At 42.3% G+C, this 13,350-nt stretch overlaps 1 protein-coding gene across 2 annotated transcripts in view; it reads left to right on the forward strand.

Moving 5' to 3' along the window:
- Nucleotides 1-4,882: 4,882 nt before the first annotated feature.
- Nucleotides 4,883-13,350, forward strand: part of SYBU (syntabulin) — a 128,673-nt gene continuing 120,205 nt past the window's right edge. The window contains exon 1 of one of the 2 annotated variants that reach the window (XM_070802775.1): nucleotides 4,883-5,028. In XM_070802775.1, coding sequence (XP_070658876.1) covers nucleotides 5,004-5,028 — 25 coding nt within the window. In that variant the 5' untranslated portion in view covers nucleotides 4,883-5,003. The remainder of the gene's footprint in view (nucleotides 5,029-13,350) is intronic. The other variant, XM_070802779.1, reaches the window with a different exon arrangement.

The following is a 13,350-nucleotide window of genomic DNA, read 5'->3' on the forward strand; positions in this document are numbered from 1 at the left end:
GGGATACTTGGGTTTACTCCCTGGGTTGGGAAGATCCCCTGGAGGGGGGCATGGCAACCCACTCCAGTATTCTTGCCTGAAGAATCCCCATGGACAGAGGAGCCTTCTGGGTTACAGTCCATAGGGTCGCAAAAAGTCGGACACGATTAGAAGTGACTTAGCACAGTACACAACAAAAGGAATAACAGTGTGGTCATGAGGACCTTCATATTAAACTGGCAGACATGACTGAAGCCTCAAAATGAGAAGAGATTCCCTATCCCCTTTGACAAGACACTGTTGCTATGGTGATGGTTTGCTGGCCTTTGGCTGAGCATCTTCAAATGGCTTTAATTTGTGGGGACAAGCTAAGACATGTTTGAACCACTCTCCTCACACAGCAACCTGACTAAAGAAAACTCTTTATATTTAAGAACAAATTATCCATTTTTTTCCAAAAAAACCCTCCATGACTTTGAATCTGTCTATGTGATGAAAGTGAAAGTGAAGTCGCTCAGTCGTGTCCGACTCTTTATGACCCCATGGACACCAGGCTCCTCTGTCCTTGGGATTTTCTAGGTAAGAGTACTGGAGTGGGTTGCCTTTTCCTTCTCCAGGGAACTTCCCAACCCAGGGATCAAACCCAGGTCTCCCATATTGTAGACAGACGCTTTACTGTCTGAGCCACCAGAGAAGTCTGTCTATGTGATGAAAACTCTCAAATGTTTACCTTCAACCTCTAACCTTCAAACTTCCACTCCATAGCACCATCTAGATGCCTAATTATTATTTAACATTTCATATGACCAAAACAGGAACAAATCATTTCTTCCCATTCTCATCCCAACCATCACAATCACATCTTGACCCATCAAAGAAAATTATACCCCTATTCACTCAGTTATTCAGATCAAAAACCTTGGCATCATCACCACATTGCCTATTTTGCCTTCTCTAAAACACTTAGTACCTGAATGATTTGTTTGTTTATACATCTCTTTATCTGACCCCATTGCTGTGCTGTGCTTAGTCACTCAGTACCACTCTTTGGGACTCCATGGACTTAGCCCAGCAGGCGCCTCTGTCCATGGGATTCTCCAGGCGAGAATACTGGAGTGGGTTGCCATGCCCTCCTCCAGGGGATCTTCCCAATTCAGGGAGTGAACCCAGGTCTCCCTCATTGCAGGAGGATTCTTTACAGTCTGAGCCACCAGGGAAGCCCAAGAATACTGAAGTGGATAGCCTATCCCTTCTTGAGGGATTCTTCCAGACCCAGGAATCGAATCAGGGTTTCCTGCATTGCAGGTGTATTCTTTATCAGCTGAGCTACCCAGAAAGTCCCTGACCCCATTAGAATATCAGATTTTGCACAGTAGAAATGAAAACTATTTTGTTCACTGCTACATTTCTAGCGCCTAAAACAGTGCCTGATATACAGTAGGTACTCAAACAAAAGTTAGTGACTGATCCTGTCTCATCCTATGGTATCAGATTCTTATTTTAGAATTTTCAACAATATTCTCAAGAATATGATGTGATTGTAGACTACTTAACTTCCTCTGGGCATTTGTTTCTTTATTTATAAGATGAAGGATATTAAATAACCTGCACATTTACATTTACACTAAAACTTCATAACTGTGATTCAAGCTTACGTGAGTTATAAACTATTCCTCTTCCACTCAGTTCACTATTGATTTCCACTTAGCTCCTTCTTGCTGTCATATATAAGACTATTTGTAGTCATAGTTCTCAAAGCACTTTTGTTTCCAATATTTCCTTTGACACCTCAGACTCCTGGAGCACTATACCTACTACTTACGTTTAACCAGTGAAGAACTACAGGCTTGGAGATGGTATACAAGTTGTTCAAACTCACCATGCATCTCTTCTCATTAAAACAATCTGTTGTGAATAAAAGTTGCTGGCTTGGCTAAGACTTTAAACATTCTATAGTCACACTGTAGACCTAGGAATTATAGTAAATAATTTTTCTTCAAATATTTTAAATAAATATGCATCATCATGTATGTGGTTTAAGGGAATCTAACACAGGTTTCCAATCTTCCCAAGGATTTTGATTAGGCTTTCTGCAAGAAAAGACAAAACTACTGGTATGTTTGAGTTGAGTGACAAAAGTTGAACAGATCCACTCCCTGTCTACCTTGCCATAGCATCTAATATTTCTCCTATTTGACTATTTCTTTGAATAAAGGCATTGCCTCCAGAAAGTCCCAGAATAGGAACACAGAATAGTCAGAAATACTTGAGTCCAAATCCTCACTTCACCATTTACTAGTTTTGTTATTGTAAACAAGTCATTGTAAACAAGAAAAGAAGAACTTTCTTTTCTTCATCAGTAAGGTGTGACAGCTTAAGGAAAATGTAACAATTATATTAGATGACATAAACTGGTGTCTGGTACATAGGATATACACAACAAAAGTGAGTTCCTCCCCATTCCAGTAACTTAGAGGAGTAACAGCAACCTAATCAAACTTTAAAAACAAGCCTTAAGGAAATGGAAAGAGGAAAAGGAAAAACAAATTAAGTCTGGAATGCGGTACTGAGTAAATGCTGCTCAATGAATAAATAAATTATAATCAAGTTCTAGCTCTGTATATTTAAGGAAGTGAAGAACTGAACTTCAAATATTCTTAGCACAAGACAATTACAGTTTATCTCCATAAAAGAAAAGCTGGCATTTCTTTGCAGTCACTGTAACTGAATTTGTTTTCCTTTAATTCTGGGTTCCTGAAAGGACCGTGTGGCTTCTGTGCATCATTTGAAACCTCCCAACTTGTGACCTGGTTATTTAACATTATTCTCAAGTCTAGAGAAACCAAACAAGAATTTCCTTTAGTTTCGCACCTGCCCTGATGCCCTCAGTGGTCTCTACTTAAATCTAGAAACTAGGAAGAAAGGAGTAGATGAGGGAGAAAGACTTTTTTTTTTTTCTTCCAAACCCAAGAACTGAGGAAGCATGACTGACACATCTCAAAGGCTGGAATAGGCCATCTTTTAAAGTCCCTTCCATCTTCACGATTCTATAAACGTCCAGGTTTCTTCTAAAATGATATCTACAAGAGTTTCTATAATTACACTGTATTCTGGCAACATGTCCAGGGAAGTGTGAGTTCAGGGATTTGTGCTTTGATGTTCATCTAGAGGTATTTATTGTATTCTTTGGATCCCCAAGGAATGAATCTCCAATCACTTTACCCTGGGGGCCCATCTGCCTCCGCCTCAGAAAGATATAAGCAGTTCCATGGTAAAGATCTTTAGGCTTCTCAGGTGGCTCAGGTGATAAAGCGTCTGCCTACAAGGCGGGAAACCGGAGTTCGATCCCTGGGTCGGGAAGATCCTCTGGAGAAGGAAATGGCAACCCACTCCAGTACTCCTGCCTGCAAAATCCCATGGACGGAGGAGCCTGGTAGGCTACAGTCTGTTGCTGCTGCTAAGTCGCTTCAGTCGTGTCCGACTCTGTGCGACCCCATAGACGGCAGCCCAACAGGCTCCCCCGTCCCTGGGATTCTCCAGGCAAGAACACTGGAGTGGGTTGCCATTTCCTTCTCCAATGCATGAAAGTGAAAAGTGAAAGTGAAGTCGCTCAGTCGTGTCCGACCCTCAGCGACCCCATGGACTGCAGCCTTCCAGGTTCCTCCATCCATGGGATTTTCCAGGCAAGAGTACTGGAGTGTGGTGCCATTGCATTCTCCGAGGCTACAGTCTATGGGGTTGCAAAGACTTGGACACGACTGAGCGATTTCCATGGTAAAGATCTTTAGTACAGCTGAACGTTCTTGATGGGGCTGCATGGGGCTCTTGGAACGTCGGAGGGAAGAGTACCTTCTCACCAGTCGCCCAATTCCACCTTCCCAGGCAAGCAGGTAGTGGGGCTGATGGATTAGTTTTGCATTTGGACCGATCCACGAATTGGAACGGCTTTCTTCCCTGTGCCGACGTTTAAGTTAAAGTGAAGTCGCTCAGTGGGGTCCGACTCTTTGCGACCCCCATGGACTGTAGCCTACCAGGCTCCTCCCTCCATGGGATTCTCCAGGCAAGAGTACTGGAGCGGGTTGCCATTTCCGTCTCCAGACGTTTCCTCCAGCCTTACCTAAAATCAGTGCGAATTTTATCTCTATTGCACTGCTGCCGCTAGGGTATTTTACTTGGTTTTTAAAGCCCAATAGCTATTATCTCCTTAGAGGTAGAAAGTGATTGACCACGTTTATCTTCGGGGTCAGGAAATTCGGACACTGACACCTTGTTTAGACGAGGCGCCCAAGGTCGAGGAGAGGCTGCAGGTAAGTCTTGGCCCTGAATTTTGGGCAGTGTTTCCTTAGCTGCCTCACACAGGCTGCGGTCGCGAGAGGAAATTTTCCCCGGTAGAGGCCGTCCTCAAGGGCACCTCAGGACCACGCCGCGGGGTTCAGGGGTTTGCATCTCCCGCGCGGGGACCGGGTATTGCTTCACCCGGTGAGTGAAGAGCGCGAGGCGGACTCCAGCCTCAGTGACCCCGGGCATCCGCACGCGCGCGAGAAGGAGGTCGCGCAGCGCACACCTTCCCGCCCTTGGCCCGGCCTCCCTCTGCGGGCGGGAAGCCGCAGCCTCCGCAGTGCGCCGCCCCCACCCCGAGCGGCTTTGGGAAACGAGCCGGCGGCGAAGGCGGCTGGGGGCCTGGGCGACCGAGCCCGAGGCTGCGGGTCGGCCGTCCCCGGAGCAGTAGCCCGCCGCCGCGCCCCGCCTACTGGTCCCCGGCCCGCTGGTCCCCGCCCTTCTCCCCACGCGGTTCGCGGACCGGCGGCTGCAGAGGCCGAGGGGCCGCCACCCGGATCCCAACGCGCGGGCGGCGAAGGCACCACGTGTCCGGCCCGGGCAGGCGCGGGCGGAGCGGGCCGTGCCCGGCTCCCAGAGCCCGAGCGCACACCCGCGGCGGCGCCGGGTCCCATCCGCACCCGACGCCGGCCCAGCCGCGCCCCGGTCTCCCGGGCGCGTGCGGATGCCTCCTCCTGGACGGCGCGATGGGGCCTTTCTGGGAGAGAAAGGGTAAGAATGGGCATCTGTGAGGGCTCTGCGGGCAGTGCCCACCGGCGCTGGAGGGCGACGGATGCTCTGTGGTCCAGTGAGGGCGGAGATGGATGCTGGGGACCCCGGCGCTGCCCCTTCCAGTGGTGGGGGCCGGGCGGGGGTGGTATCCAGTGTTCTCCGGCACCCGCAGAAGAAGGTGGTGGAAAATGGGGACTTTCAGCAGAGGAAGGCAGCGGGGACAGTGTCCCTGTTTGATTGGTTTTTGAGATGATTGAGCTGGACTTGTTGTTGCAACAGGCAAGGCTGACCAGGCCGTCGGTTGGGGGGAGGGGGTCTCCCTTTAGTAGTTGTTGGCGGAAGTGGGGCTTGAAAAGGGTGCCTTTTGATAAAGAAGGTTCAGTAAAGAATTGATGGTATCCAGAAAGAAAGCCTCAGGCGATCTCTTCAGTGGCATGGGTGCGTGCAGAGTCCCCGGAGCACACTTGTCAAGTTTCTCCTCCCTTGGGGACTTTTCACCAGATTATTTGGTGAGGAGGGAGGACATTTTTCATCAGTGTGTTAGAAGGGCTCAGCTGATGAGCTCAAAAACATCCTCATACTGGATGTCATCTTCTTGCTGGGTGAATTTAAAATAGGAGTGAATCGCAGAGAGCTGGAAGGTTGAATTGGTGCATGGGAGGAGAATTTTAAAGCTTTAAGTGGAAAAAGCCACTTGGTGTAAACCGCTTTGTCTTTGGTTCTCCAGTGTTGAGCAAGTAGTGACGTCAGGGAAAGCAGGAAAGTCCACTGCTGGGTTCCTGAAAGGTCCTATGGTTCTGACCCCAGACCCTGGGCAGCAGAAGCAAAGAGCAGCTTCAGGGTCCTGAGTCTTGCTTCTCAGAAAAGAACCAAATTTGAACACCGCAGTTCAAAATTTTCAGCTTTAAGTTTCTGCTGCAGCACTTGGCTGGGCATACATTACAGATGTTTGCTTCTTCTTCTTCAAAAGATGTTTTAGAGGCAAAGAAGTCAGGTCATCACAGGGCCAAGTTTTCTCCTCTTGTGCTTTTGGGAGAGCAGCAACATTTGACCCCTTGAGAGATGGGGGAAATCATATTTTTTACTTGCTTCAGATTTTACAGCAGCAATGTATTATCATAATGCAACTTTTGGTTTCCTAATTTATGTGACAATGACATTATTTTAATGCAAAATACATTTATAACACACCGTTCAATCCTTGTTGATCTCCACATATTTTAATCAAATTTTATTAACTTGATTTGCATGCAGTAGTCTTTAAAGTGGTATCATAATTGAGTTCAAATAATTATATGAGTACTTAAATGCTGGTGTCCTAAAAAATAGTTCAGATCTTCATTTTTATAGATGAGTTGCTGAGTCTGGCAGAGAGTAAGTAAGTAGTCCAAGAACATGAATTAGTTACTGGCAAACTTAGAACCAGCCATCTCCTAACACCCAGTCCTGTGGTTTTCTCACATTTTAGTTAAAGTGTGTAAGAGATAAGCTTAAAAGAGTAATCTTACAATTGGCCTGATGGGCAGCGCTTAGAGATGGGGGTGAAAGGGTCTGTGACTATAACTAGGTAGCAGGAAGGAAATCTTTGTCATGATGGAAAGGTTATGTATCTTGATTGTCATGATGGTTATATAACCATGGTTATGTATATGTGTGTATGTCTGTGTATGTGTATGTGTGTGTGTGTGTGTGTGTGTGTGTGTGTATATGTATATATGAAAGTGAAAGTGTTAGTCACTCAGTCATGTCCGACTCTTTGGGACCCACCAAGCTCCTCTGTCCATGGAATTCTTCAGACAAGAATACTGGAGTCGGTAGCCATTCCCTTCTCTGGGGGAATCTTCCTGACCCAGGGATCAAACCTGGGTCTCCTGCATTGCAAGCAGATTCTTTTTTGTCTGAACCACCAGGGAAGCCTATATATATGACACTTTATCCCATATGTATATAGGATAAAGTGTCATAGAGCTCTGAACACACATTGCATTAACTCAGTCTCCTACTTTTGATATTGTACTGTACTATGTAAGATAGACTCACTGGGGGAAACTGGACAAAAGGTATATAGGAATTCTCTGTACTGTCTTTACAACATCCTATGAATCTATCATTATTTCAAAATAAAAGCATTTTTAAAAAGTCATTTGTAAGTACATCAAATTCCAAAGCATGCTTCTCCATGGGAGAAGGCATTATTTCCAGAATTTCAGTTACTCTGGTGTCCTTGACAATGTTTATTATGTCTAAATACAAATTGTAATTCTCTTAATACTGTCATTTAAATTGACACACTTTTGTTTTTTTTTACTTAAGCCTTCATCTAAGGAGTAATATCCACGTAATATCAGGTTGAGGGGTTATGTTACATGTCCCAAAATATGTAAAAATAGAAATATAACTTTAAAGAGACTTATCCGCCTAAATCACCACCACCCTGGGAACGCTGTGTAATGGCAAGGCTTTGAGAAGTGTTCCAGGGAGTGATGAGGGAGGCAAGCCCAGCTCTGCAGAACAGCTTATGATCAGTGCAGCAGAGGGAGAGAGAACTAGGTCGCCCCACATCCATTTGAGAATGGCTTCTCATTCCTTCTAGAAAAAGACAGTTTTCATTAAGCTTTTTAAATTATAAAATATTCCTAAAATAACTTCAAGTCTTTACCAGAGTGGAGCATCTCAGCAAGAATATACCAGTTAGAAGCTATATTTGGTTTTTATTTCTATAATTTATGATAATAATTATTCAAGTTGTCTTCCAGGCTTAATCACCAAGTCATCGGTATGTGGGATTTTTCTGTCTCTCTGTTCAGAGCATATTAACTCATTTTGCTTAAACTCTGTGGCCTTTGGTTTGCTATAGAGGTCTCTTTGAAAACAGCCCATGGATGAGAAAACCTTGGCATACTCAAAGTGAATTTTTAAAAACGGTATGAAAAAAGATAGGTAGTTAAGTGTGGAAGAATCGTAACAGAATTATTAAAATGCATTCCTAAAAAAATGCTTTTAAGGAACTTTAACTCATTGTGCCTCTGCTAATTCTAAAATGAACTTTATGCTAAGTCGCTTCAGTTGTGTCTGACTCCTTCCAACCCCGTGGATTTTAGCCAGCCAGGCCCCTCTGTTCATGGAATTTTCCAGGCAAGAGTACTGATGTGGGTTGCCATGCCCTTCTCCAAAATGAACTTTGGTGATCATAAAACTTCAGTGAGAATGTTCACTCATCAGGAAGGAAAAAAAAAAAGAAAGAAACAGAGCAATTCCTTTTAACAAAAGCATTCTTCAGGGCCATGATTTTTTTAATTTAAATAATCTATCTTCAATCATTAAAATGATCTATTGCCTTGTTCTCAACTTTGCTTCTCAAGAAACATAGGCATATCTCTTGGACAACTGAAAAATATCTTCCTAAACCTTCCAGCCAACAACTTCCAGATTTGAGAGGAAGGAATATTCTTTGACTCTGACTGAATCAACATAAGGAGAAATAAACTCAGTCATAGCCTAACTCCCCCAGTTATTTCTGACCCTTTGTTTTTTAAATTTTTTAATTACCTACAAAATCAGATGGGATTATTTTGAATACATGGTAATTTTTCAAAATCATTTTTCTTACCCCTCCACCATTATGGCAGAGAAGGCAATGGCACCACTCCAGTACTCTTGCCTGGAAAATCCCATGGACCGAGGAGCCTGGAAGGCTGCAGTCCATGGGGTCGCTAAGAGTCAGACACAACTGAGCGACTTCATTTTCACTTTTCACTTTTCACTTTCATGCACTGGAGAAGGAAATGGCAACCCACTCCAGTGTTCTTGCCTGGAGAATCCCAGGGACGGGGGAGCCTTGTGGGCTGCCGTCTATGGGGTCTCACAGAGTCGGACACGACTGAAGTGACTTAGCAGCAGCAGCAGCCACCATTATGGATAGAAAAGCCAGAAATGGTATCAGAATAGATTCATTCATAGGTCTATACTAGACTTCACCATGCTTGCCACCTCATTTTAGAATTAGTTTGCCACAGCATGGTGGGATTTAAAAACAAAGATGAGGTGTTTTTCCTTCTACATTGATGTTGGAACAGTCACTGCCAGGTGTGTGATGATTTCATCCTCATCTCTAATTTCTTTAGCTTGTGGAAAGTTGATCAAAGATAAGGCAGCATATCTGGCTTATTTGAATACCAAAGTATTCAAAATGTTGATCTATGTGGAGTGTGATCATATCCCAGCCTATACTCGTTGACTCTATATCATGTCTAATTCAGTACTTTACCCTAGCAGCATGGCAGGTGCATAATAAACATTTTAAAAAGAAAATTTAAAAGAATAATTAAAACTGTTAGCTAACAACACCCATGTGTCACAGTACAATGTGTTTTTCACTGAGAATTTCATGTCCTATGCTGAATGCAGAGCAAAACTTCAGAATGCATTTAGCACACAAAAATACACATTTGTAAAGTGCCCCTATACTTTAATGTCCAAATAGGATAAATGTAGTGTGTAAATTCCATAAGAGCAAAGATTTTTGTTCCTATTGCACTCCCAGCACCTAGAACAGTGCTTGGCAATGGCATGTTTCTAATAAATGTTTTCAAATGAATGAGTAAATGACAGAAGACCTGTATATATACACATAAATGTATTCAGATTTTTGAGAATATATTAACATTAATTTCAAAATTCAGCTCCAGGTTATTTCCCCATATGGTCTTTTGAATTGCCAGATTGTGGTTAAGGTGAATACTTCTAGTGTAAGGGCTGCCCATGCCTTCGTTGGGATTTTCCTTATATTGAGATTAAATTTGAACTCATCTAATTGTAATGTCTGACTGTCACCTAGCCAGAACTCTCAGCAGTGATATGTGAAACCATGTCAGACCCAAGGTCACATGTCCCAAGCTGGCACCCAGTGGGTCAGATTCATTCTACAAATGTATTTTGTTTTGTTTTAAAATCAGGAATGTGTGTGTATGTGTTCAGTCATATCAGACTCTTTGCAATCCCATGGGCTGTAGCCCGCTAGGCTCTTCTGATCATGGAATTTTCCAGGCAAGAATAATGGAGTGAGTTGCCATTTCCTCCTCCAGGGAATCTTCTTGACCCAGGCTCTTTACCACTGAGCCACCTTCAACCCAGGAGGGTATTCATTAATAAAAAGTTGCAGTTAAATTTTTTAAAGTCACAGTGATTCACATAAAAATCTCAGATTTCTGACTTCCCTGGGAAAATAACATCATTTAGAGCTGAGAAGTAGCAGCTGGGGCACAACCTTCTCTATTCGCAGTACCATTCCATTTGATAGTATACTGGGCCATTTGGCTTATTTGTGTTAATCGCCTGGTCTAAGTAAATTTCTGTATTTGCAACATTTGACCATTTCTCAGATTTACTAATTTTAACCCTATTAGTTAAAAAAAAAAAAAAGACTAGGCTTGCTATGTTATTCTTTGGAAATCAAGCTAATTTCTGAATATTCTTTTCTTTTTCAAGTGCTCAGAAGCCATCTTTTTATTAATTTGTTTCAGAATATTACCTAATATTTTATGTTGGTTTTAGAGACTGTTCCTTCTAATTTGTGAAAATCAAAACTGTGTACTTTATTTCTATATTTTTACCCTCTTGGCATCTCTTTTCATCTCCAGATTCTTCAATGACACTAACAGTGTTATAATCTTGTTTGTAAAAGCTGAGATTATAATTCCCAGTACATAATCTGTCAAATGAACTAAATGCCTTATGAGAAGCTAGTAGTATTAATTTGCTTGAGCTTTAGTATCCTCTTCAAACTTTATTCTATGCTTTTTAGTTTGGAGATCATTTTACTTGACAGAAAAGCTAAAGAGTAGCTATAAACTTCCATCTTCTTATAGCCATCCATCATCCACCAATATTAAAAGAACTGTAACAAGTAGTGGCTGTACATTTTTATTTCTCTTCTCCCTTCCAACATAATTGAAGTGAATAGTTTTCTCATTCTTAATATTTTTGCAAGTCATAGTTCAAAATTAGAGTCCAGTCTTCCTATTACTTAAAGAAGGAAATGGCAACCTACTCCAGTATTCCTGCTGGGAAATCCCATGAACAGAGGAGCCTGGTGGGCAATAGTCCATGGGGTTGCAACGAATTGGACAACTGAAGTGATTTAGCATACTTCCTGATACTGCGAACCAAAGTATTGCTGTACAAGTGTTCCTGGAAGTATAACCTTGGATTTTTCAATTTTTCACATAATAATAATAATATGTATTATCATAATATTTAGCTCAGATTTTAAACTGAGCCACTTTGTCTGATACATGGTGATAATGCAAAGGAGAGATTGCAAAATAATATCCTGAGTGACCCTCTGAATTGAATCTGTAAGATGAATACAGGAAGGAAAGGGGGTGACAAGTTATTTAATTCTCTGAAGCTATGGAATAAAATATGAACTTACTCTCAGAAATGCACATATTTTCTTATTCCCTGAAGAAAACTGCAAACCTTTGGTAACCCAACCACAGTCAGTTACCTGAGTTTAAAAACCATAAAAATCAGTTTAAGTTCAACTTACTAACACTGAGCTGACATCTTTTGTAGAACAAATGAAGAATGGGGTGAAAGGTAATATTAACCTGTCCTCTCCCTTCTTTCTTGGTTTAACCTGTGCCCAGGGAAACTCAATTCATAATTTCATCAATTTCACACCATTAATACGCATTAAATTAACTTTAAAAGGTAGGATATAATAGTTTGAATGAGTAGGAACCATTAAACCTAATGACACTTAAATGCATTTATCACAGTGATGCATGTCTTTAAAAGGGCCATTATGTTTTTCCATGAGATAGAAGGGGTTTGAAAGTGTAAAATTTATTTTATCCGGCTGAACATTTGTGCAGAGTATCCATTTGATCCTTAAAACATATGAAAATGGAAGATCGCTCCCATTATGTTATTTCTTATATTTCACCCTAAGGGGGATGTTTCCTGTACCTCTCAAAAGACTGAGTGCTTTTGGTGCTTTGTCCATGGTGCTGAAACTGGCTGTACCACAGGGGCCTCATCACAGGAGAAGATAGAAAGGGGAAAAAAAAGGATTGACATTTATTCCAATTAACAACTTATAAGAATAAAAATATTGATTTAGAAATGAACCCATTGTTCAAATTTATAATCAGCATAGCAAGAAAATTTGCACATCTTTATAAGTTTGTGTATTTGAATAGTGTGCAAAATGAGGGCTGAATTGGCAAATATTTGTTTTTAACTTATTTGAAGTACAGCTTGGGAATTTTTGTCATTTTTTTCTACACTTCTATTATTCATTAAAGTACACCTATAACAATAATATTTAACTTTCATCCATCTCTATTTGTTTTTCAAAAACTCTTAATTTTGGATTCTCATAAGCCCATAATATTGTTTTCTCTCTGTGACATTTATTACAATAAACACTTTGGGCATTCTTCCTATAATTTTAAGGGTTTCCCTGGTGGCTCAGAGGTAAAGAATCCTCCTGAAATGCAGGAGACATAGGTTCAATCCCTGGGTCCGGAGGATCACCTGGAGGAGGGTATGGCAACCCACTCCAATATGCTTGCCTGGAGAATCCCATGGACAGAGGAGACTGGCGGGCTACAGTCCATATGATTGCAAAGAGTTAGATGTGACTGAAGCAACTGAATATGCACTCACATACAATTTTAAACCACAGGACAAACCACACATCTTCAAATAGCGGACCAATATTTGAATGGGCCAGTATTTGAATTGTAGGTATCAGTTCAGTTCAGTTCAGTTGCTCAGTCATGTCCGACTCTTTGCAACCCCATGAATCAGAGCATGCCAGGCCTGCCTGTCCATCACCAACGCCCGGAGTTCACTCAAACTCACGTCCATTGAGTCGGTGATGCCATCCAGCCATCTCATCCTCTGTCGTCCCCTTTTCCTCCTGCCCCCAATCCCTCCCAGCATCAGAGTCTTTTCCAATGAGTCAACTCTTCGCATGAGGTGGCCAAAGTACTGGAGTTTCAGCTTTAGCATCATTCCTTCCAAAGAAATCCCAGGGCTGATCTCCTTCAGAATGGACTGGTTGGATCTCCTTGCAGTCCAAGGGACTCTCAAGAGTCTTCTCCAACACCACAGTTCAAAAACATCAATTCTTCGGTGCTCAGCCTTCTTCACAGTCCAACTCTCACATCCATACATGACCACTGGAAAAACCATAGCCTTGACTAGACGGACCTTTGTTGGCAAAGTAATGTCTCTGCTTTTCAATATGCTATCTAGGTTGGTCATAACTTTCCTTCCAAGGAGTAAGCATCTTTTAATTTCATGGCTGCA

The sequence above is a fragment of the Bos indicus genome, chromosome 14, assembly GCF_029378745.1.
Source record: "Bos indicus isolate NIAB-ARS_2022 breed Sahiwal x Tharparkar chromosome 14, NIAB-ARS_B.indTharparkar_mat_pri_1.0, whole genome shotgun sequence".
NCBI lineage: Eukaryota > Metazoa > Chordata > Mammalia > Artiodactyla > Bovidae > Bos > Bos indicus.